A 27095-nucleotide genomic window follows, 5' to 3' on the forward strand; every position below is an offset into this window, starting at 1 on the left:
CAAAAGTTCCTGCACAAAATTATACTTGTCTCCAGGCAGGTCTAGGGTGGTGTATGTATGTGCTGGCAGGAATTGGCATATACACACATATTTTATAAAATGTATGTGAACCCGTGGACATTTGTATCTAAACTGAGTCAAAAAGATCCACAAGATCCTCCATGGCGAATCTCCAAGATACATGACCAACTTGATCGATCTTCCAGCTAGGAACGGGTCCAAATCTTCTCGAACATATCTCAATCTTCATCTTCCCAATTGCAAAGGCCTCAAATACAAAACCTACTACGCATCCAACTTTTCCGTTATAGGCAACCAACTCTGGAATGCAATACCTCGACGCATCCGAACAACCAATGAACACCTACCCTTCCGAAAGCTGCTGAAAACTTACCTCTTCAAACAAGCCTACCCAAACAACCCAACTTAATTCTCGAACCTATTCCACACCACTAGCACTACCCATACTCCAATCCTCTCCCCCACGTCTCTTCCTATTGTCCTACTCTATATAACTGGGTTATCTCTGTGACACTTTGCACCACACTTTGTGTTATCTCTGTGATACTTTGTACCATACCTTGTAAGCCGCACTGAACCTGCTATCGAGCGGGAAAGATCGGGGTATAAATGCTACAAATAAATAAATAAAATAAAATAAATAAATAAACCAGGTAAAAGTGGAGATTTAAGTATTCTGTCAATGGTCTGAAATTGTCTTAATTGTGTTTTGATTATTCAAACTGCCCTCTTACCCCTTGGTCATATAAGGCTCTAATTCAATCCAAACTGGTCCATCTATCTCAAGTTAAAATATCACAAGATAATATTTTGTAAGCCACATTGAGCCTGCTAATGGGTGGGAAAATGTGGGCTACCAATGTTACAAATAAATAAATATTATTTGTACTGCAACTAAGTGGTGCAGTAGAAATATGTCTCTGGCATTCCTACTTGAAGGATTATATATGCTCCTTAAATGCCTCTGAGAATTTGTTTTTTTTCCATGGTGTCACAATAAACTGAGGATATGGTTAGCAAAATGAGTACAAAGATAGTATAATTTTATTATGTACAGACAAATAAAAGCAGAACATAAATCAAACTGCACCATTCAGATGAGTTAGCATAGCCCTGCCTCTCTCTGGTTTATGGTTTATCTTTATTTAATATATGGTCCTTCCTGGTGATATAACAAGGCAGTTTATAGTAATACAAACATAGGAACCAGAAAAGAATGCTGGGTGGATCCATTAACAACTGGCAGGATGATATCTGTTTTGACAGTTCCTGGCACCTGCCTGATTCGAGGTGAATCCCAGTGTGAATCCAGCTTCTTCTCTGTTTTATAATTGTGATCCTTGGAAGGCAGACCCTCCCTGTCATATCAGAAGCTTCACCCCTTCACTTCATATCAGAAGCAGCTGAGAGCTATTTGTCATCTTGTGCCAGGTGGTGTCGAGATCATCCCTTATGTAAGCAGAGTCTTTTTTTTTTCTTCTGTATGTCTTCATGTTCGTACTAGGTTTTCACATGGCTAGTCAGTGACTCTCCATTGTGAAAAAGACCATATATTTTTTCCCACTCATCTAGTTTATCAGCAGCAATAATTTTCTTTATAGAATGTCCAATGCAAACTTCAAAATACTAGGGGACCCTTTTACTAAGCCACGTAGGCGCCTACATGCGTCCAACATGCGCCAATTTTGAACTACCACCTGGCTATCAAGTGTCTCGGGAGGTAATTTCATTTTTTTATGCGCGTCTGCTACATGCGCTAGAAAATGATTTTTATTTTCAGGCACGCGGCACTAACCGGGCGGTAATCGACATTGTATGTGCAATGATGATTACCGCCTGGTTAACGCGTAGGACAATGAAGTAGACGAATATCTGCCTTATCCTTTTTTGTCCTGCGAACTGAAACAATAGCCCAAAGCACCGCCTTGGTTCCATTTCAACAAGGAGACTTCAAGAAGAGAGGAGTGACCGAATGGGAGAATTTCATCTAGGAGTGGCCTAGTGGTTAGGGTGGTGGACTTTGGTCCTGGGGAACTGAGTTCGATTTCCACTTCAGGCACAGGCAGCTCCTTGTGACTCTGGGCAAGTCACTTAACCCTCCATTGCCCCATGTAAGCCGCATTGAGCCTGCCATGAGTGGGAAAGCACGGGGTACAAATGTAACAAAAATAAAATAAAAATCTTGCATCCTTTTGTAAGAATATCCAGAACCCACTGGCCTGATGTGATTTTGGCCCACTCCTCCTGAAACTCCTGAAGACATCCTCCCACCAGAGGAAGAGAAATGTAGACCAGCTTTGCATCACTGCGAAGCTCAGGAGGCACTAGGCACGTTAGCTGACAGAGAGGAAGACGTCCTGTCCACATGAAAAGAAGACTGGTGTGCCTGAAAGCAGGGCTTCTGACCATATTGCTGACGACCAGGCCAGTACTGTTTGCTGTCTCAAAATCAAGATCAAGAGCCCTCTGATGTTGGATTACCAGAGGCATTTGGCTTATCCTCCAGCTACTGCTGTGGCTTAGTTTCCCCCAGTTCTTTCACCAAGTTACTGAGATCTTCTCCAAACAGCCACTTTCCTCAAAAGGGCAGTTTAACTAGCCATGACTGACACTGCATCCGCTGCCCAATGCCACAACTAGAGTTGCCAACATGCCACGACAGCCAAAGACATATTGCAGGCCATAACCCATAACAAGTCATAAATAGCATCCGCCAAGTTGACTAACCCAGCTTCCAGCTGGATGTTATGGCACCCGTCTGTGTTGCCAACTGCTGATGTCTCTTCAGCTATGCTCTAGCCATGAATGAGCTGCACACCATCACCAAAGAGGTCACTTCAAAGGCTTGTTTCAGTGAGCCTTCTACCTTCCTATCCTGTAGGTCACTTAGGGCAATGTCCCCTTCCAACGGCAAGGTGGTCTTCTTAGTCATCACCGTAACAATGGAGACAACCCTGGGAAGCTGCAATTTCTCTTTCTCCACTGGAACCAACAGGTAGAGGTGTGGCATGGCTCTTCCCACACTAGCCCCATGTCCAGTGAGACCCATTCTGCTGTAATCAGGTCTTGAATGTCTGGATGCATTGGGAAGGAATTAGATGGACCTCTAAGTCCACTCATAATCGATGACTCCTGATGCTGAAGTAGAAGGCTCCTCCTCAATGGAAAGCACCACCAATGCTTCAGAAATAAGAGTACTGAGCTCCGCTTTATGAAACAACCTCAGTACTTTTGGGTTATTTCCCTCTTCTACGACTCCTTCAATGACGGCTCCTCTAAATAGACCAAGGTCACATCAGATAAAGAAGGAGAAGGAGAGATAGATCTCCATGAGTGGGCAGATGAAGCTACACAAGATCTCTTAGGAGGTGGAGGGGCAGAGGGGTTAGAAAGTGAAGAACCTTGCAGCAACTCCGACTGACACTACTTCAGTAAATAGGCCTAGTGTAAGAGCAATACAAACTCCAGAGAAAACAAAGATCATGAAGTAGTTGAATACTCTGTCAGGCCCTGAGATTGTAAAATGATGGTTGTGCTCTGCGAGTGATCAGACAGAGACTGTTTCTCACTGTCAGTCAGCCTCAACAAAATAGCTTCTGTTCCCGTGCTCTCCTGCATCAAACTGCGCACTGGTCCTGCAGGAGAGCCCAAAGTGCTTGGCATATTCAGATGCTGCACTATATCTGTAGACGTGCTGCTACCATTTCCTCCTTGTTCTGCGGGATCCCCAGCTTGCATGCACTGCAATGCCCCAATGCTGGCCGGCAGGCCCCAGAGCGGGAACACCGCTTAACTGCCTCCGTGAATTGCCATTTACCCCGACTGGCACAAGCACAGCATAAAGCAGTTTGCAGCAGTGACTCGGGATCCCTCCTCTGCACCAACTAGAAATTGCAGCCCTCCAAGTGGTTCTGAGTCAAACTTTAGTTTGACTTACCGCTGTTGGCTTCCCCACCCCCCAAGCTCACAAGCCTTACCTCAGATGAGAAAGAATCAGGACTGATACTTTGTCCCACGCTCTATTTCCTATTCTTTTTTTTTTTCCAAGGTTGTTGTGCTGGAAAAGGAGAGATCCACAGGAAACAGGTGAAGGGAGGGAGGGAAATGGGACTTGATATACCACCTTTCTGTGGTTTTTGCAACTATATTCAAAGCAGTTTACATAGTATGTACAGGTACTTATTTATACCTGGGGCAATGGAGGGTTAAGTGACTTGCCCAGAGTCACAAGGAGCTGCAGTGGGAACTGAACAGTCTACTACTCTAATCTCTAGGCTACTCCTAGTGGATCACCAGAGCAAGGAATCTGAAGACCTCCAGATATGACTCTGCAGACTCAAGCCACCCACAAAGCTCATCTGGAGACCAGTTGACCAACTGGACCAGGAGCAAATCACTCAGAAACAGAGGCTGAAAAATGTGTCCATCCACCGTCTGGAGACAGAAAATACTGAGGAGCTGAACTGGATTCAAGAGAGATATGCCTCAGCTCAGTTTTCAGTTCTCTGTCTCTATCTGCTGGTTGATGGCAATAGCTATCCCACAGGATCTGGACTGGCATAGTGGGAGCTACGTAATGTAATATTTATTTATTGGTAAGTCACAGACTGGAAAATGCTGATGCTTACTGATGCAGCCAGTGGAGGTAGAAAAGGCAAGTTCTGTAAATTACAAACAAGACTTGAAAAGGGTTTCTTCACTAGTTTGACTACTAAAATGAGTGAAAAAGATTACCATTTTAACACAATACAAGAGGAATATAATCAATTATAGCCATGAACTGTAAATGTCACATGTGTATTTACCTTATTTATGCTTATTATCAATTCATTTTTATTCTATGCATATAAATTCAAGCCAGTATTAATATTTTTCAATACTTGTTTTATCTTGAGATTATAGGATGCCTGAGGAAATATATGTGATAGCTTATTAGTGAGCCTGTGTATTAATATTTTTATCCCTATCTAATGATTTTGCCAAGTCCTAAATATAGTTTAAGATTAGAGCTGATTAATCATCTAACTGCAGTTCTTCAGTTCTCTGAACATTCAGGAGCTGTGGTTATTATTTGCATTTATCAAAAAATTACTTGTTACTTCAACATTAATATGGAACTTACAATTCTAAAAAAAATAGTGTTGAGTTTTTTTTGCCTTTCTGGATTCTTCCAGCACTTAACTTTGAATTGAAATGCTTTGACTACACGTCAGTTTTCCTGACACCAAAAGTAATTTTACATGTGGAGAGGCATAATCGAACAGGGTGCCCAAGTTTTCTGAGGACATCCTCGCAGGACGTCCCGGCAAAGGAGCGGGGAAACCCATATTATCGAAACAAGATGGGCGGCCATCTTTCATTTCGATAATACGGTTGGGGACGCCCAAATCTCCACATTTAGGTTGACCTTAGAGATGGTCGTCCATGGTTTTCGGCGATAATGGAAACCAAGGACACCCATCTCAGAAACGACCAAATCCAAGCCCTTGCACGTGGGAGGAGCCAGCATTCGTAGTGCACTGGTCCCCCTGACATGCCAGGACACCAACCGGGCACCCTAGGGGGCACTGCAGTGGATTTCAGAAATTGTTCCCAGGTGCATAACTCCCTTACCTTGGGTGCTGAGCCCCCCAAAACCCACTCCCCACAACTGAACAACACTACCATAGCCCTAAGGGGTGAAGGGGGGCACCTAGATGTGGATACAGTGGGTTTCTGGTGGGTTTTGAGGGGCTCACATTTACCACCACAAGTGTAACAGGTAGGGGGGAGATGGGGCTGGGTCCGCCTGCCTGAAGTGCACTGCACCCACTAAAACTGCTCCAGGGAGCATACTGCTGTCAGGGAGCTGGGTATGACATTTGAGGCTGGCATAGAAGCTGGCAAAAAATATTTGTAAAGGTTTTTTTTTAGGGTGGGAGGAGGTTAGTGACCACTGGGGGAGTAAGGGGAGGTCATCCTCGATTCCCTCCAGTGGTCGTCTGGTCAGTTTGGGCACCTTTTTCAGGCTTGATCGCAAGAAAAAATGGACCAAGTAAAACCGGCCAAGTGCTCGCCAGGGACGCCCTTCTTTTTTCCACTATTGGCCGAGGACGCCCATGTGTTAAGCACGCCCCAGTCGCGCCTTCGCTTTGCTTTCGACTTTGGTCGTCCCCGCAACTGAAAGCAGTTGAGGGTGCCAAAAATCGGCTTTCAATTATGCTGATTTGGGTGACCCTGGGAGAAGGACGCCCATCTCCTGATTTGTGTTGAAAGATGGGCGCCCTTCTCTTTTGAAAATGAGCCCAATAGTCTTCAGCAAAATAACGGCCCATAAGAACACCTATTAATTAATTAATTTATTTTAAACACTTCTAATCTGCTTATACCCTAAGTGGCTTCCATAAAAACATACATATTAAAAATAACATAGACTACAGAAGCATCCACATTTTGGACGTCCTCAACTGTCGTCACAGTGACGGAGACATAGCGAAGGACATCCTTCACCCATACTCTTAAAAAAAAAAAGACAAAAGTTTTTAAAGTTATTTTTTTCGGGGTGGGAGGTGGTTAGTGACCACTGGGGGAGTCAGGGGAGGTCATCCCCGATTCCCTCCGGTGGTCATCTGGTCATTTAGGGCACATTTTTGTGGCTTGGTCGTTAAAAAAAAAAAAAGGACCAAGTAAAGTCGGCCAAGTGTTCGTCAGGGACACCCTTCTTTTTTCCATTATCGCTTGAGGACGCCCATCTGTTAGGCACACCCCAGTCCCGCCTTTGCTACACCTCCAACACGCCCCCCAGGGAACTTTGGTCATCCCCTTGACGGGAAGCAGTTGGGGACACCCAAAATCAGCTTTCAATTATGCCGATTTGAGCAACCCTGAGAGAAGGACACCCATCTCCCGATTTGTGTAGAAAGATGGGCACCCTTCTCTTTCGAAAATAAGCCTGATAGTGTATACAGGTACTTATTTGTACCTGGGGCAACAGAGGGTTAAGTGACTTGCCCATAAGTCACAAGGAGCTGCAATGGGAATCAAACCCACTTCCCCAGGCTCACAAGCCATTGCACTAACCACTAGGCTACTCCTCCAAAGTGATAACAGTACCAAAATACCATGACATTTTAGCATCTGATGAATAAGAGTTAAAACGTTGTACTGCACTCTTTATTTGATGAGCAACCAATGGAGTTCTCTCAACACTGCCTTAATATGATCAACTTTAGAAACTCCAGCAACCAGACTGGCAGCTGCATTCTACACAATTTGCAAAGCTTTAAGCCTGGAATACCCAAATAAAGAGAACCGCAATAATCTATCTTTGATAAAACATAAGTACATAAGTATTGCCATACTGGGAAAGACCAAAGGTCCATCAAGCCCAGCATTCTGTTTTCAACAGTGGTCAATCCAGGTCACAAATACCTGGCAAGATCCCAAAAAACTACAAAACATTTTATACTGTTTATCCCAGAAATAGTGGATTTTCCCTAAGTCCATTTAATAATGGTCTATGGACTTTTCCTTTAGGAAGCCGTCTAAACCTTTTTAAAACTCCGCTAAGCTAATCGCCTTTACCACATTCTCTGGCAACGAATTCCAGAATTTAATTACACGTTGAGTGAAGAAAAATTTTCTCCAATTCGTTTTAAATTTACTACATTGCATCTTCATCGCATGCCCCCTAATCCTAGTATTTTTGGAAAGCATAAACAGACGCTTCACATCTACCCGTTCAACTCCACTCATTATTTTATAGACCTCTATCATATCTCCCCTCAGCCGCCTTTTCTCCAAGCTGAAGAGCCCTAGCTGCTTTAGCCTTTCCTCATAGGGAAGTCGTCCCATCCCCTTTATCACTTTCGTCGCCCTTCTCTGCACCTTTTCTAATTCCACTATATCTTTTTTGAGATGCGGCGACCAGAATTGAACACAATATTCGAGGTGTGGTCAAACCATGGATCGATACAAAGGCATTATAACATCCTCATTTTTGTTTTCCATTCCTTTCCTAATAATACCTAACATTCTATTTGCTTTCATAGCTGCAGCAGCACACTGAGCAGAAGGTTTCAATGTATCATCTACGACGACACCTAGATCCCCTTCCTGGTCCGTGACTCCTGACGTGGAACCTTGCATGACGCAGCTATAATTCGGGTTCCTCTTTCCAACGTGCACCACTTTGCACATGCTCACATTAAACGTCATCTGCCATTTAGACACCCAGTCTCCCAGTCTCATGAGGTCCTCTTGTAATTTTTCACAATCCTCCCGCGATTTAACAACTTTGAATAACTTTGTGTCATCAGCAAATTTAATTACCTCACTAGTTACTCCCATCTCTAGGTCATTTATAAATATGTTAAAAAGCAGCGGTCCCAGCACAGACCCCTGGGGAACCTCACTAACTACCCTTCTCCATTGAGAATACTGACCATTTAACCCTACTCTCTGTTTTCTATCTTTTAACCAGTTTTTAATCCACAATAGAACACTATCTCCATGACTCTCCAATTTCCTCTGGAGTCTTTCATGAGGTACTTTGTCAAACGCCTTCTGAAAATACAGATCACAATATCAACCTGCTCCCCTTTATCCACGTTTGTTCACCCCTTCAAAGAAATGTAGTAGATTGGTGAGGCAAGATTTCCCTTCACTAAATCCATGTTGACTTTGTCTCATTAATCCATGCTTTTGAATATGCTCTGTAATTTTGTTCTTAATAATAGTCTCTACCATTTTGCCCGGCACCGACGTCTGACTCACCGGTCTATAATTTCCCAGGTCTCCTCTGGAACCTTTTTTAAAAATTAAAAAAACTATAGCTCCCGAACATAACATAGGTTTCAATCAAAATAACAACCACAACTGATGGAAGGCTGACTGAATCACATGCACAATCTTTTCTATCATTGTAAGCTGAGCATCCAAAATCACACCCAATAACCTTATCTCCTCTTGCACAAGCACATCAATTTTACCCACACAGTTTGAGGCCAACAATCATTCATTACCCTCCCCACTGTAAGAATTTAAACTCATTAGAGATTACCCATTTACCAAATTTCACTCATATAAGACGTCAATTGTACAGACAGATCTTTTCCCCACAATGTTATCGAGAAAAAGAACCATGCCGATACGCCACACCTAATGAATGCTTTTTCATGTTATCCTTGCTTGGATGTTGCTGCAGTATAGTTTTCTTTTGACTGCTGGAATGTACCTTCTCCTGTTGATAATATATTACAAATATTAACTATATCTATATATAGATATGTATTAATTTACATATAGATAGATAGAGAGAGAGAGAGAGAGAGAGAGAATGAGAGAGAGACAGACAGATAGATATAGGACCTTTTCCATACTAGTAATGTTTGTCAACAAGGAGCCTGGGAGTCGTAAGACAATAATTGGATATTAATAATCAAAATGCCTTCTTTCTGTTATTGAAGGGTGAAAAAAGTTTTGCTGATAACTTACATAGGGGACATCTAACTCCCCTGGCTTTGAATTGATGGGAGCCAATAGGTCTTGTGAGTCTACAGATTCATGTGCAGCCTGCAGGTCGGACTGTAAGTTGGCTGAAGTGGTGCCAGAGGAATGGAAAAAGAGGAGGAGGCATAGCTATAATCTACAAATCTCAATTCACAATCACAACAACAGCAGAATCCATTCTCCCCCAACTCGAAATAGCCTCAGTCAGAATCAACCACCCAACCTTACGTGATCACCTAAACTTAATCCTTTTCTACAGACCCCCAGGCAATTGGGAAGAGGCACAAACGCACTTTATGGATTTCATATCAAACACCTGCGTTTCCACCCAGAACCTTCTCATAGCAGGAGACATCAATCTTCACCTTGAAGATACTAACCTAAGTAAGGTACGCGAATGCAAGGACTTCCTCCAACTATGGGAGCTCCACTGGCCAAACATGCAACCCACCCACAACAAAGGACATACACTAGATATCATTACCTATAATGTCCCATCAGAAACAAATATCACACTATTAGATACCAAATAGACAGCCACGCCATGGTCCGATCACTACAAAGCAAACCTCTCTCTTCATTGGAAAACAAAAAAGATACAACAAAAACAAGAGCAACAAACCTATACCACGAGAGGCAAAATGACCCAATAACATTCTGGCAACAATTCTACACAGACGAATGGACAATACCTACAGATTCACCCCAATTTCTCCAAGAATGGGACAACAGATGCAGGATAATACTAGACAATATGGCACCACTTCAAACCAGAACCTCACACAGAAAAAACTCAATACCATGGTTTAATGAAGAACTGAAAGAACTAAAAACACAGGTCAGAAGATTAGAAAGAGCGTGGAGCAAGAAAAAGGACGAACACACACTCAAAGCATGGAAACAACTACAAAGAAAATATAAATATACTATTAGACAAACTAAAATAACTTATTATAAAACCAAAATAGGACCAAACTACAAGCATACTCACAATCTCTTCTCACTTGTAAACAAATTACTAAACACTACACCGGTAACCACTAATAACATAGACACCCCATCTGCAACCAATCTTGCGAACTACTTCAATGAAAAAATTATAAAGCTCCGACACATGATACCTACCAACATGACTGACTACACAAACATCCTGGAATGTCTAGACCCAATACCCGGGGAACACCAAGCAGAACGATCATGGACCAACTTTGACCCGTTCTCGGTAGATGAAATCTCACAAGGGCTTGGAAGACACGCCAAATCGCAATGCAAACTAGACATCTGCCCCACCAATCTAATAAGATCTGCCCCTAAACAATTCAAAACAGACCTCACTAAACACATAAACCACAATCTTCAAAATGGACTCTTCCCCACAGACAAGGGAAACATCTTACTTACCCCTCTGCCTAAAGACACTAAGAAAAGCACAATGGACCTATCCAACTATCAACCAGTAGCATCTATCCTGCTCATAACCAAACTCATGGAGGGCATAGTGATGAAACAACTTACTGAATATCTAAATAAACACTCAGTTCTACACAAGTCTCAGTCAGGATTTCGATCGAATCACAGCACTGAAACTGTTTTAGTGTCCGCAATGAACTCATTCAAACAAACAATTGCAGCTGGTAGCAATATACTTCTCCTACAATTCGACATGTCCAGTGCCTTCGACATGGTTAATCATGGAATATTATTACATATACTAGAATATTTCGGAGTAGGAGGCACAGTTCTCAAATGGTTCAGAGGATTTCTGACCACAAGATCGTACCAAGTAACAACGAACACGGACATATCAGCCCCTTGGATACCTGAATGTGGAGTTCCACAAGGATTCCCCCTCTCACCAACCCTCTTCAACCTAATGATGATACCTTTAGCTAAACTTCTAGCTAATCAGAACCTCAACCCTTACATATATGCAGACAATGTCACGATCTATATCCCGTTTAAACACGATCTGAGTGAAATCACCAATGAGATCAACCAAAGCCTCCAAATCATGCACTCCTGGGCAGATGCCTTCCAGTTAAAACTTAATGCAGAAAAAACACAATGTCTTGTACTCACCTCACAAAATAACACAAACAACTTCACCACCATAACCACACCATATTGTTCTCTTCCTGTCTCACAAAATCTGAAAATCCTTGGAGTTACCATTGACAGAAACCTCACACTCGATATCCACGTGAAGAATACGATGAAAAACTGTTCTTCTCCATGTGGAAACTCAAAAGAGTAAAAGCTTTCTTCCCGAGATACATCTTCCGTACCCTAGTACAATCAATGGTAATAAGTCACTTGGACTACTGCAACGCACTATACGCTGGATGCAAAGAACAGACTATCAAAACACTGCCCAGAACACCGCTGCCAGACTCATATTGGGAAAAACCAAATATGAAAGTGCAAGACCCCTAAGAGAGAAACTACACTGGCTCCCACTTAAAGAACGCATCACATTCAAGATATGCACGATTGTACACAAAATCATCCATGCAGAAGCCCCAACCTACATGCTAAATCTCGTAGACTTACCTCCCAGAAATGCTAAAAGATCAGCCCACAAATTCCTCAATCTGCACTTCCCCAGCTGTAAAGGACTAAAATACAAGCTGTTACATGCCACTACCTTCTCCTACATGAGCACGCAACTGTGGAATGCACTACCTAAGGATTTGAAAACAATTGATGAAATAACCAACTTTCGCAAATCTCTGAAGACATATCTCTTCAACAAGGCCTACAAAGAAAACCCATAATCCACTGAACACTTTGCCAACCCAACCAGTTAAGACAATTTACCTTCTATACTCACCCACCTTACTCTCCTCTACACCCTCACATTTCTTTACCCTCACTTAATCTTAATACATCACTAATGATATCTAATATCCTGTAATGTTAATGTCATAACAAGACTATGTAAGCCACATTGAGCCTGCAAATAGGTGGGAAAAGGTGGGATACAAATGCAATAAATAAATAAATAAATAAATAAATAAATAAATAAATAAGAGGTAGATATTTCCCACAGAAGATAGCGGGAACATTGTCTGTAGTGTGGTTGACTTGATAATGCACAGTGAACAGACTGAGGATATCTTATCTTTCGATTTATACCCTGCCATTATAGTCTATTGAAGAACTGCCGAAAGTCAGATAAAGCAAGGTAAAAAATAAATAAATACAAAAAATACAGCTCTCAAATCAGTACATAACTATAATATACAAAAAATAAAGACATTGGAGGCAAATCCAAATATGTGAATCACAATCCTCCTAACCCTTCAAGGATGTAAAATTAACCTGATAACATCAACATGATATTGGGACTCCTTTAATGACTCTTTCATCTCTTAGCTCAGCCTCTTTTCTTCCAAATCATTGTCCATATATTTAAATAATGTATATAATGCTTATGTTAAAGATATTTTATGCAACACTATACAAGTAAGATGTTAATATTGTGTTTAGATTTAAAAAAAACCATTATTCCCTTCTTCTTCTTTCCGACACCAAAGATTTGTTTAAAACAGCCTCCCACTAAAGGCTATCTGGCTATTAACACTAGTAGTTTGAACGCCATATTTTAGATAATTCCCTAGTAAATTATCTCAGCACCTGAATTATATAAGAGGAAACAGTCTATTGGTCAGAGTAATGAATTAGAAGCCAGGGGACAGCTATTCAACGGGCAGTGGACAGCCCTTTTTTTGGCTACTGTTGGCTTTTCTCTTGGATATTCAATGCCGGGCAATGAAAAGGCAACTGGACATTGGCAGCCAGTTAAAATGTATGCAGTTAAGAGCAATATTCAATACTTAAATGTATAAAGTGAACCACATAAATATAGGACTGTGTTTTATGCAATCATATTTATGCAGTTACCTTATATAGTTAATCGCTGAATATCGGCACCTAACAGCATAAGTGCTGACTCCACCCCTGGACTGCCCACAAAATTGTTTAGGAACTAACTGTGCGTATTCAGAAGCACTATCTGATTAAGTGCTGCTGAATATGCCTGGTTTAGCTCCAGACAAGCCATTTAAATGGCCAGGAGCCAATTCTGGCCATTTAGATCACTTTCAGATATTATTTATTATTTATTGCATTTGCATCCCACATTATCCCACCAGATGATTGCAGTTCAAAACTAATGTCTCTTTGCTGTAAACTGTCTTGGGATCATATTTACAAGGGAAAATGGTATCTAAGTATAAATGAGTTGCTCTTGATACCAAGATAACTGTGGTTTCAAGTTATCGCTTGGTGTGGCTTTGGAGACCAACTGTAAACAAGGTATTGTATAATATTGCCCAGGTGCAAGGGATATTATCAGAAATGGTGAAGCTACACAAAAGGACCAGGGAAGGCTCCCTCCTTTCTCCACTACATTTTAATTTAGTAGTGGAGCTCTGACTATAACTGTTAAAATTTCCCCAGTACTATGGGGTATCCAGTACAAAGAAGGGCATTTTAGAAAGGACATCCTCGGATTATGGATGTCGAAGTCTGTACATCACATATGGATGTCCATTTCTCATGCATTTGAGAACAGGATCTGCACACATATAATCCGTTCCAAAATACATGAGAACTGGATGTCCAAGTGCTGGCTACGTCCAACAAGACTATGAAAGGGACAAAACAAGGGACACAGACATTTTTGAGGTGGTAGAGGGCCGTCCATATTATAAAATGCAACAATATGTGTCAGGTTCTCAGGTTCAGAGCCCGCAGGGCTGGGCTCTGGAGCAAACGTGAGCCCTTGGGCTGCTGACAAGGAGCGACAGCAGCAGGCAAAACCCACAAACCAACACTGGGTAAGCACACCGGCAGGGACTGCAGGCACTGCCCAGCGAACCGGAACACATGGACTGGAATCCCCCGGACTGGAGCACACCCGACTGGAACACACACCGGACCGGAACACACTGGACTGGAGCACACTGGACTGGTCCCCCGGACTGGAGGACACAGGACTGGAACACGGGACTGGCGCACACTGGACTGGTCCACACAGCTTCACCTGCACTTAGCTACTAAGCCCCCCAAGAGTTGAGCTCATGGGTTCGAGTAGCCGGCAGGACTTACTGGACGACACAGGGACCAGGACTAGAACAAGCTGTAACTGAAGTGCACCTAACTCCTAAAGTGACCAAAAGTGTTCCTAAGCCCAGCACCAACAGAAAAGCTCCTAAGCCCTCCACTAACAGCAGTGCTCCCAACAGAAACTAACAGGGGTGCCCCTACGCCCTACACTAACAGAAGTGCAGGGAAACCACAAGGGAAAAGGAAGGGAAGACAAATGCCAGACCTTAACACTGGTACTTCCTAAGCACCAAGCTGCAGCAGCTAAACATGGGTTCTCACCCTGGTGCTTCCTAAGCACCCGGCTACAGCAGCTAAACACAGGTCACAAGGAAAAGCTGGGAAAGCACAAGGAAACAAGCAGGAAAGCCAAATACCCAAACAACAAAAGGTGCTTCCTAAACACTTACTAACAAGGGTGCTCCCAGCACCAAACTCCAGCACTGCACTAACAGCAGTGCTACACTCCGTAACAAAAGGGAAAAACAGGGAAAACAAACACACAAGTCACAAGTGCACACTGCACTAAACTAACCTGGACCTAAAGCAAGTAGCCAGAAGCAAACGTTGCGAAGGCCCTGAAGGAAAGAACCCCACTTCCTTATCAAGGCCCTCCCTTATGATGTCACACTCCCTAGACCTAGGCAAAAACATACTGACCCAGAGAGGCCCAACCCACACCAATGCAAAACCGTGAAACACTTGAAGCCAGTACACCCAAAGAGAGTTAGAGCAACTCAGACTACCCACACAGGTGCAGTATAATGAAACAATTAGAGCCCTGCTGCTGGAAGCTGCCAGCACAGAGAGACAGAGCCAGCTCAGAAAGGACAGACAAAAGAAACAGAAGCCAGCTAAGAAGCTGACCCCCAGGAAAGAGGTAAGTTTGAGAGGGGTTCAGACCCCAATCATAACAGCACCTCCCCCTCAAGGCTCCCGTGTCCCCACGGGAGCCCCAGGTCTCAAAAGACAATTTAGGTCTCCATGGGTAGCTGTGATGAAATCTCCCAATGGGTTTCACAACATAAATCTGGGCGGCTGGGCAGGACGTGACAAGTACATCTGGAACTAGGAAACCAGAATGGCTTTGGCCGCCACGAGGCTCTTTAGAACGGCTGCTAGGCAGGATCAGAGTCTTGGATGCAACAAGTGGAGTCCTATTCAACAGGAACCATCTCTTGAAGGAGTCCACAACTTCCTTGACTTCCTGGCACTCCACTGTAGCAGCCAGAACTGGGCTAGAGCCCACACCCATCCTGGAATCTAAAGCCGGACAGGAACTCGAACAGGACTTCAGACTGGACCTTGCCTCTTGGCTGGAGCTGGAACTCAGGAGGGGTTCAACATCTTGGTTGAAGTGGGAACTCAGAGTAGACTCAGCATCTTGCCTGAGACTGCAATCTGATCCGGCCTCAGCCTCTTGGCCGGAACTGCCACTCAATTCGGACTCAGCCTCTTGGCTGGACTCGGTACTCAACGTAGACTCAGCATCTCGGCTGGCACTGGGACTTGCTCCGGACTCAGCATCTTGACCGGGACTGCAACTTGACCCGGACTCAGCATCTTGCCTGGAACTGGAACTCCAACTTGACCCGGACTCAGCATCTTGGCCGGAACTGCAACTTGACCCGGACTCAGCATCTTGCCTGGGACTGGAACTCCAACTTGACCCGGCCTCAGCATCTTGGCCGGGACTACAACTTGACTCAGACTCAGCATCTTGGCCGGGACTGCAACTTGAGCCGGACTCAGCCTCTTGCCTGGGACTGGAACTCCAACTTGACCTGGACTCAGCATCTTGACCGGGACGGCAACTCTCACCGGACTCAGCATCTTGGCCGGGACTGCAACTTGACTCGGACTCAGCATCTTGCCTGGAACTGGAACTCCAACTTGACCCGGACTCAGCATCTCGGCTGTCACTGCTGCAACTCGCTCCGGACTCAGCATCTCGGCTGCCACTGCTGCCACTCGATCCAGACTCAGCATCTTGGCAGGCAAAGCCCTTCAGGCTGGACTCAGAAGTTTGGCGGGAAAAATCAGGAAGCCACCTTCTTTCAGCTTGGGCTTCAGGAGTATCCCGCAGGGCTGGATCCGAGAGAAGCTGGAAGCGGTAAAAGAACAGCTTGGTAGAGGGATCAATAGCAGAAACTGGGTTTTCTTCAAACCCAAGCCAGGAGACACGCCTTCTTTCCGCTGCAGCTTCAGGAGTATTCTTCAGGGCTGGATCAGACAAAAGTGCAACCCGGTAATCCTGGAGTGTCAGAAACGGATCCAGATCAAAAATGGGGTTGGAACTGGGATCCAAACTTGTACTAGGAGGCTTGGTTTGAAGCGCCACTTGAACTGGACTCCGAGGCTTGCGTGGAGGCGCCATCTGGACTGGCACCGGAGGCTCGGTGAGAAGCCCCTCTCGGACTGGAATCCGAGGCTCAGCCAGCAGCGTCCCACGGACTGCACTCTGAAGCTTGAGTGGAAGCGCCACTTGAACTGGCATCGGAGGCTCGGTCAGAAGCGTCCCTCGGACTGGACTCTGAAGCTTGGCTGGACATGCTGCTCGGACTGGATTCAGAGGCTTGTCTGGGCGCGCTGCTTGAACGGGACTGGACCCCTGCTGGGCCCAGAGCGTGGAATTCCCAAGACGTCTTCTCTCAGCGACAGCTTCAGGAGTATCCCACAAAGCTGGATTCAAGACAAGGCTGCGGCGATACTCTGAGAGCGTGATGAAAGGGTCCATATCTGAAACTGGGTTTTCAGCGATTCCAAGCCACCGGACACGTTTTCTCTCAGCTGCTGCTTCAGGGGTCTTCTTCAACACAGGATGAGACAAAAGCTTCCCACGATACTGACGAAGAGTCATAGAAGGATCAAGAACAACGATGGAGCTGGACCCCAGCTGGGTCAGCTGGGCGGGGGTTCTTGCCGGGCTCATGGCCTTCGCAATCTGTCAGGTTCTCAGGTTCAGAGCCCGCAGGGCTGGGCTCTGGAGCAAACGTGAGCCCTTGGGCTGCTGACAAGGAGCGACAGCAGCAGGCAAAACCCACAAACCAACACTGGGTAAGCACACCGGCAGGGACTGCAGGCACTGCCCAGCGAACCGGAACACATGGACTGGAATCCCCCGGACTGGAGCACACCCGACTGGAACACACACCGGACCGGAACACACTGGACTGGAGCACACTGGACTGGTCCCCCGGACTGGAGGACACAGGACTGGAACACGGGACTGGCGCACACTGGACTGGTCCACACAGCTTCACCTGCACTTAGCTACTAAGCCCCCCAAGAGTTGAGCTCATGGGTTCGAGTAGCCGGCAGGACTTACTGGACGACACAGGGACCAGGACTAGAACAAGCTGTAACTGAAGTGCACCTAACTCCTAAAGTGACCAAAAGTGTTCCTAAGCCCAGCACCAACAGAAAAGCTCCTAAGCCCTCCACTAACAGCAGTGCTCCCAACAGAAACTAACAGGGGTGCCCCTACGCCCTACACTAACAGAAGTGCAGGGAAACCACAAGGGAAAAGGAAGGGAAGACAAATGCCAGACCTTAACACTGGTACTTCCTAAGCACCAAGCTGCAGCAGCTAAACATGGGTTCTCACCCTGGTGCTTCCTAAGCACCCGGCTACAGCAGCTAAACACAGGTCACAAGGAAAAGCTGGGAAAGCACAAGGAAACAAGCAGGAAAGCCAAATACCCAAACAACAAAAGGTGCTTCCTAAACACTTACTAACAAGGGTGCTCCCAGCACCAAACTCCAGCACTGCACTAACAGCAGTGCTACACTCCGTAACAAAAGGGAAAAACAGGGAAAACAAACACACAAGTCACAAGTGCACACTGCACTAAACTAACCTGGACCTAAAGCAAGTAGCCAGAAGCAAACGTTGCGAAGGCCCTGAAGGAAAGAACCCCACTTCCTTATCTTTTTTTATTTTAATTTTAATATTTATTAATTTTAAATGATAATACAAACAAATCCAGTTTGTAAGGCAATACAGAGAATTATTTAAGGAAAATCAAAATATATATAATACTTTCCATTCTAACATATATGTCAAAAATATTTAACTTAATTCTCTTCCTTAGACCACCAAAAAAAAAAAGGGGAGGAGTCAAACAGACTTAAGGAGATTTGTCACTCTAAAAAGAGAAAGGAAAAGAAAACTTGACAAAAATTGGCATAGTCCTGATCTTATTTTCCATTAACTTATATTTGCTGATATCAAATGTTCTTCTTACTCAGCTAGTTGGATTTTTGGCATCCAGAAATATTTTCAATTGAGAGGGCTCAAAAAAAACATATTTAATGCCAGACATTCGAATTATGCATTTACATGGGTATGCTAAGGTAAATATTGCACCCAACGCTTTAACTTCTTCTCTAAGTATAAGAAATTGTTTTCGTCTCTGCTGCGTTATCTTGGTAACATCGGGGTAGACCCATATTTTCTGTCCACAAAACAGGGCTGACGAATATTTAAAGTATTTTTTCATAATCATATTCAGGTCCTGTTCGAATACCATTGATATTATAAGAGTTCCTCTTGAAGTTATTTCTATCATAGAATCTTCTAGTAGTGCTGTTAAATTCTGAATATCTATTACTGGAGGTTGACAGTCTTCTCCTTGTTTTTTCACATTAGGTAAATAATAAACTTTATTGCAGGGTGGAATGTCAGCAGGGGAAAATTTCAAAGTCTCCTGTAGATATTTTTTCAGAAAATCTCGAGGAGTTAAAGCAGGTGAAATAGGAAAATTCAACATCCTAAGCGTGAGGCGTCGATTATAATTTTCTATCTGCTCTAGTTTGCGAGCAGTGAAAAGTTTATCATTAACCAGAGAATCTACTGTTGTCTTAACAATTTTAATTTCTTCTTTTACTGTAGCAAATTGAATAGCAGATTCTCTTTTAATTTCTTCATAAGATTCTGACATCAAAGTCAACTTACTAGCAACTGTAGAAATTTCTCTCGTAGATTTGGCAACTTCAGTAGTCAGTCTCTGGAGCACAGTCCAAATAGCTTCCATTGTAACCTCCTGGGGCTTTTCCAGCTCCAGCACACTCTCAACCGCTGTTCCAGGGGAGAAACCGCCAAATAAGGATAAGTCGTTACTCTCCTCGGAGTCCGCTCGATCCTCTAACTCAACTCTGGCACCTGCGGGACAAGGAGGCGGGTTCAGCGTCGGCGGCGACAAGGTGGTATCGAGGCCCCTAGCCGACGTCGCTCCTTCGTTGTCGGCCAACGCGGGGCTCGCCAAACCGGAACCAAAAGGTAAGCTTCTCACGAAGCGGTCTAATGTCTGCTGGTTAGGGGACGACGTTAGTGCAGTTGGCGGTTGCACTTTTGTCGTCCCCTTTCTTTTAGTATGGGGCATAATAGAAATCGAGGAAAAGATAAAAATTACCAACAAACAATTCGGCAGCTTCCGTGAGCACAGCTAGGACGCCATCTTGCTCCTCCCCAGGAATCCACCACCCCACTTCCTTATCAAGGCCCTCCCTGATGATGTCACACTCCCTAGACCTAGGCAAAAACATACTGACCCAGAGAGGCCCAACCCACACCAATGCAAAACCGTGAAACACTTGAAGCCAGTACACCCAAAGAGAGTTAGAGCAACTCAGACTACCCACACAGGTGCAGTATAATGAAACAATTAGAGCCCTGCTGCTGGAAGCTGCCAGCACAGAGAGACAGAGCCAGCTCAGAAAGGACAGACAAAAGAAACAGAAGCCAGCTAAGAAGCTGACCCCCAGGAAAGAGGTAAGTTTGAGAGGGGTTCAGACCCCAATCATAACAATATGATTTCCCACTGTGTGTTAAAGCTTACTGTGTAGCTCAACGGTGCCACTCGCTATTGATCAACCTTGACAGATATTATAAAATGGCCACACAGCTCTCCATATGGAGGAATAGCCTAATGGTTAGAGCAGCTGCATGAAAACCATGGCAAAAGACCAGAGGCTGCTGGTTTAAATCCCACTGTAACTATTTGTAATCTTCTTTCCCTTTTCTTATAAATTGTAAGCCCCCCCAGTGACAGAAAAAAATACCTATTTTATCTTTCCCTACTCGATCCAGTGGAAAATTGCTCAATCAGAGCATCTTTCTGTAACCTGGATGTGCCAAGTTTCAGGTCTAGACATGGGCGTCCCTTTCTCTTCTGCAATCAAAGTTGGTGTTTGTATTTTGGCTCCTCCCTAGTCTAGCCCAAAACATGCCCAGACCATGCCCCCTTGCCATATGGACATAGTGCAGTTTTAGACGTCCAATCCTGGTTACACAAAATTGGGATCTGGACGTCTATGCAATATGGATGTCTAAATGCTGGTTTTCAGACGTCCAGAATAAAAATAGAGCTTCTAAATTGACCAACATAAGATTGTAAGGTGGAAATCTATGGGCCTCTTTTACAAAGCCGCTCTACTGATTCTTGGTGCGGCAAATGAGAGGAAGCCCATTCAATTCCTATGGGCTTCATTTCATTTGCCAAGTGGGAATCGCTAGCGTGAGTTTGTAAAAGAAGCGCTATGGGATTTAGTGCTCCTCCTCTAAAATGGGAGGATTATCCTCTGAATTTTCAGTTATTGCTTTCAAACACAATGTTAATAATTGGAAATCCATCACTTTGTTAAATGACAATCACTGGTGGAACTAAGTTGCAGTTGATGGAAAGTGCGGTATAGGGAATAAGCATCAATTAATATGGGACAAACTAGAAGTATATTTGAGATTTGGTAACTACCATTGCCTACTGCTCTTGATTGTTTGCCGTTCTTTATCTGGATATTGAAGAAGAAACTCAATGCACAATATTTGAACTTAAAAAAAGAAAACCATGGTACATAACTTTTCCGCTAGTTGGCATTCCATAGGACATATTATGCCTGTAGATCACTAGAATACCATCATTTTCATGTCTTTCTGCAGCCTGAAACTAGTCAGCTCGTTAAGAGTTGACCCCCATGGGCCAGATTCTATATATGGTGCCTCAAAAATCCACACGGTAAACATTTCTGCCTAAGTGTATTCTATAAGTAGTTCCTAGATTTACACGCAGTACATAGAATACGCTTCGTTGATATCCCAGCACCTAAGACTACATGCATCCATTTACATCACTGAACACAGGTTTACACCCATTGGGCCATATTCTATAACAATGCGTGTACATTTAAGAACGCCCACGGAACACCCATTTCCCCGCCCATAGACATGTCCTTTTTGAATTGCACACATGAGATGTAAGGCAGCTCATTACAGAATACACTTAGCGAGTTGTGTGCATAAATTCTAATTATTGCCAATTATTGCTGTTAAAAATGCTGATTAGGTTGTTAAGCCAAGTAAGTTACACACGTTGTTACAGAATACACCTGGATTTCCGCACAGATCTCTATGCATGCCATAAAGAATCTGGGGGCATATATCCAATATAGGGCAGGGAAGGGCTGCCGCTGTCAGGCCCAGGGCAGTTCCCCCCCCCCCACAGGATCGCCACCGCTGCCACTCTCCTAGCATCGCCGCCACTGCTGCCTGCCCACCCACCGGAACTTCAAATACCTTGGTTTGTGGGGCTCCCGAGGCCCCGCCAGAAGAAGAGATCTTTCATTCTCTAGTGCTGCTCTTTCCTCTGCCGCACTGCCTGCCCCTGTGGCTGCTTTTTCTCTCACATCGCACATGCTCGGTTTCAAGACCGGGCATGTGCGGCATGAGGGGGAAAGCAGCCACCTGGCAGGCAATGCAGCAAACAGCAGCACTGGAGGAAGATCTCTTCTGCTGGTGAACCCTGGACCCCCTCCATCCAAACCAGAGGTCCTGCTGTGTCTGCTCCTCCGGGTCCTCCCCAGCCTCCAAGAGGGGACCCAGCGCCAGAGTTTTCTCTCTCCTGCTCCCGTCGGAATGCGATCACCTGGGTCCCATTAGAAGCAGGAGAGAGAGCGAGACCCCGGTGCTGATTCCCCCTTAGAGGCTCTGGCCAGGGGAATTTTGCCCCCCCTGGGCCCCCGGCAGCTCTGTATGAAGGTACGTTATCCAGATAATGGTGCTGAATATCAGTGGTACCCAGAAACCTTCCTGTGGGCACTTTATATTTAGATATTCAGTACTGATATGCGGGTATCGGCTGGTGCTGAACATCTGGGTACAGATTTAAATGTCACAGTCAGTGTTTTAAACCGCCAATAGCAGTGTTTACACATCACTGGGGGGGGGGGGGGGGTATTTACAGAAGATTCAAGATAAGGATCTTATTATTATAACCAAGGAGAAATTCAGGAATCCAAAGCGAAGTGATGTAAATCACTGTCCTCATTTTTCTGAAAAACTAAAGGCCTAGCACCACAAAACTGGTGAACAACAAGCAGCCATGTTGAACTGAATCATTAAGCTTCCTATCACAATCACCAGTTAGCTGAACTGCAATGGAGCTTGTCATTAGGGAGACGAAATTAACATATCAATGGAGGCCAGAGATGAGATAGCACTTAGGGAAAGTGAATGAACTTGCCTTAATTACATCTTCATCTGAGGATATGCACTCCACGGTCTCCGAGATGTCTGTCACAGTGCCATCTTCCTCCACAGAGACCACCTTTACAGGGACTGCCACCGTCTTGCCATTGAGAATTGCTGTATTTAGGATTTCCGCCTCCTAAAACACCGAATACATTTTGCTCACTTCACCTGAAACGCACAATTTATTACACAGCACCAAAACTGACTACTCAAATCAAGTACCTTAACTGTAGAACACCAGTCTGATTCCTGGCCCAAATTTAGAAGGACAGTGAGGTTCATAATACATTTTTGCTAATGAAAACCTTAGACACAGAAATACAGAATATGTTAACAGAAAAAGATTTTGGGGGCCACGAGGATGTGTGGAGGAAGTATAGTCCATAACAGCATCTGAGTGCCCTCACTCTTTTATAGAATACTAGCATAACCCAGAATCAGCACATCCAATGTTTATATTCCCGCAATTTCAGCAGCCATAGATCTGGCATAACTGCAGCCATGTAAATGTGACAAGGACACATATAACATACAGTATTCTGTAACTTATCCCCCTGATTCTGTAAAGGTCACCAAAAATTGCACACATATATTTAGGTGCGTTACTAATTTGCGCACAAAATGTAATTGAATAACAAGCCAACTGATGCCAATAATTTGTTTTTTAACAAGCAATTATTGGCACTAATTAGATTTAATTGGGACCAACGTGTGTAAAGTTAGGCACAGGATCCGCTCCTACAATTTACCCATGTTCCAAATAAAAAGGGGGCGAAGAAACAGGAGGATCAAGGGGGGGGGGGGGGTTCGGAGTGGAACAGGCGCATCGCGCCTTTGAATTGCACATGTATTACAGAATAATGATGCTCCACCATAAATTTAGGCATGGGCATTTGCACCACATTTCCATTGGAGCAAACGGCCATGCTTAAATTTATGAGCGACTTTCCGCTTAAATGTGTATTGTATAGACCGCGCTGAACTTTAGGAGTGGCTTACAGAATACCACTTAAGCGGTATTTCTGGCGCTGATTTTTTAGGCGCCAATTCTAGAATTTACCCCAGGGTGTAAAACTGGGAGCCCTGCCCATATGTGACCCATGCTCCAACTAGGTGTATGCCCCCATGCATATATGTGCTATGGAAGTTGCACGTGTCCTTACAGAATAGTGCTTGGCTACCCTTCTATGCATGAACGCTAATATTTTATACATTTACACAAGGGCCATGTAAATACGAACACCTAGGGGTCGATATTCAAAACAATTTAACCAGCCAAAATTGGCTCCTGGGGGGTTACATCGCCAGTTCGGAGCTAACTGATAATTTTCAATGGCACTTAATCAGTTAGTGCCGCAGAAAATAATCGGTAGCCGCCAAACTTGAAACTGGCTATTTGGGGCTGCTCCAGGGGCAGAGTCAGCACTTGGTCAGTTAAGTGCCAATACTCAGCACTTAATCACATAAATAGAACACATAATATTTTTCAAGTATAGAATAGTGCAACATCTCAGTAATATCCGGTTGGGCAAAACTGATACCCCTATGGTACAACATTGGAATGATTTGGGACACACTGTATATGATTTAAACTTTGTCATATTACAATCAGTGAGTTTGCAGCGGGATGGTGATGTTTCTTAAATTTTGATTCAAAAGGAGCAGCGGTTTATCTATGACTGGAAGATGGTTCAGCCAAATGGTCTCAATAAAGAAGCGGATGATTGGACATTAGTCATATGATAAATTTAAATAAAGACTGTTGGATGAGTTGGTCTCTCCAGATGCCATCTTGGGTCTGATGACTCTATTCCTTTGATAGCCTGTTCAAACTGTTAACTTGTGAGTTTTTTTGAGTTAGTTGATTTTTTATTTTTTTTTATATACAGTTACTAACATTTTTTTGTTTTTATGGAGGTACCCCCTGATGAAGCTTTCCATGTAAAGCGAAACCTGGATCCAAGTTGGGGTAAAAATTGGAAGATTTGAATTGAGTTTTTAGCCACCAGATTTAACAACGCAGATCTGTTCCTCTGGGCAATACAGTGGATTGACACATAAGAAAACAAGTTGTTTTGTATTACAATATCTGCATCATTTTTGAACCCTGCTTTCTTCTTTAAGACTGTAGCCGTAAATGAATGAGGAAGTGCAATGATAAGAAACGGTGACTATACATGTGCGAATTTCACTTGAGTCACACTGGGTTTTGAGCATATTCACTCCACAATTTTAATAATATATATCTGATTTCCAGGGATTTGAATTACAATATTTTAGTAATTGTTACCCTGGGTTTATATTTGTGTAGGATAATTTGTTGAATCCCATATTAAAGGTTTTGTGAATACATTCCTATGGGTGCACTAGCGTTTAACGTGCATCAACCATTAACATGTGTTAAAAACGCTAACACGCCTATAGCGTGCCTTAGTAAACATACCTCTAAGTTTGTATCTGAGGCAATGAAGGGTTAAGGGCCTCTTTTGCTTTGTAAAAGAAGCCCTAACTGATTTGCCTAAGATCACAAGGAGCAGCAGTGGGATTTGAACCAACACCCTCTGGATGTCAGTGTGGGTGTTCTAACCACTAGGCCACTCCTCCACTCCTATACAGTAAAGTTTTTTTATCACCGTCCTACAGATTCCTCCTGCTCCTCTGAGCTTTTAGCTCAGTGGGAACTGGGGCTATATTGCCATGTGCCTTCATTCACAACTACCTAGGGCTGTTTCCCATTTGTACCCCCTCCACTCATCTAGCCCAATGGCTGCTGCGATTTAATACATTTTATTAGATTTTAAGGGTAACAAACATCCAAATTCAATACAAAATAACAATGTTTTATAACTTCCATTCCATAAGAGAAACTATATGATAACAGACATTTTACTAGATAAAAATTGAATAATGTTGTAGTAGTTCAAAAGCTTGAATTGAGTGGCTGCTGCAACAATCCTTGGACAGGGCTGCCGAGAGACTAGGCCAGGCCCGGGGCAGCAGTACCCCGCCTCCACCCCCTCGCTGCTGCCGCCCCCGTCACTCCCCCCGCCGCTGCCACCCCCTGTCACTCCCCTCACCGCTGCCGCCCTCTGTCGCTCCCCCCACCGCTGCCGCCCCCGTCACTCCTCCCACCGCTGCCGCCCCCGTCACTCCCCCCACCGCTGCCGCCCTCTGTCGCTCCCCCCGTTGCTGCAGTCCCCGGTCTCACCTGCCTGCCTCCACAGCTCCGGGCCCCCTGCATTCAAAGCGGCAGTCGCAGATCTCCTTTCTTCTGGCCTTCCCTCCCTGTGTCCCGCCCTTGTCTGATGTAACTTCCAGCTTCCGCGAGGGTGGGACACAGAGAGGGAAGGCCAGAAGAGAGGAGATCTGCAACTGCCGCTTAGAATGCAGGGGGCCCGGAGCCAAAGAGGCAGGCAGGTGAGACCCGGGGAATTTTGTTCCCCCCCCGCCCCCCCCCCCCCCCCCCTTGGCGGCCCTGTCCTTGGACAAAGTTCACAGAAGGACCTTGTATGCTTGCACCTTGAGCTAGACCAGTTTTGTCCATCTGCGTGGTGGCTGCTACTTTCTCCTAAGGGCTGGGAATGCCATCCCCAGCTGGTGTAAGCTTAGGAACAGCTCAGTGCTGCAATGAGGTGGCCTGTTCATAGGAGATCCTTGCTAACAACCTCATGTGATTAACAAAGGTGTTGAAAGAGAAGAAATAAGACCATGTTATTATAAAGTATTTCTATGTAGGTTATACTCTAATTATCATGCCTAATACGAGACCAAGCCTGCTTAAAGAATGAATTTACTGTGCATTAATTAAAGCTATACATTAACCGTAAGAAATTCTTTTGAAGGGAAAGTGGATTAATGAAACCATGCACCTACATAAATAATTCCCTTAAGCAAAGATGGCACAAGTTAATTGAAAAGATCAATCACTCATGAAAAAAAAATAAACAGT

The 27095-nt window shown here is 44.3% G+C and overlaps 1 protein-coding gene across 1 annotated transcript in view; it reads right to left on the reverse strand.

The window, feature by feature from the left end:
- The window catches only part of TMEM132D (transmembrane protein 132D), a 506509-nt gene that overhangs the window by 123422 nt on the left and 355992 nt on the right, over positions 1-27095 (reverse strand). The window contains exon 5 of the mRNA XM_030218396.1: positions 23139-23282. Within this exon, the coding sequence (XP_030074256.1) occupies positions 23139-23282 (144 nt within the window). The remainder of the gene's footprint in view (positions 1-23138; positions 23283-27095) is intronic.

This window comes from Microcaecilia unicolor, chromosome 11, assembly GCF_901765095.1.
Source record: "Microcaecilia unicolor chromosome 11, aMicUni1.1, whole genome shotgun sequence".
NCBI lineage: Eukaryota > Metazoa > Chordata > Amphibia > Gymnophiona > Siphonopidae > Microcaecilia > Microcaecilia unicolor.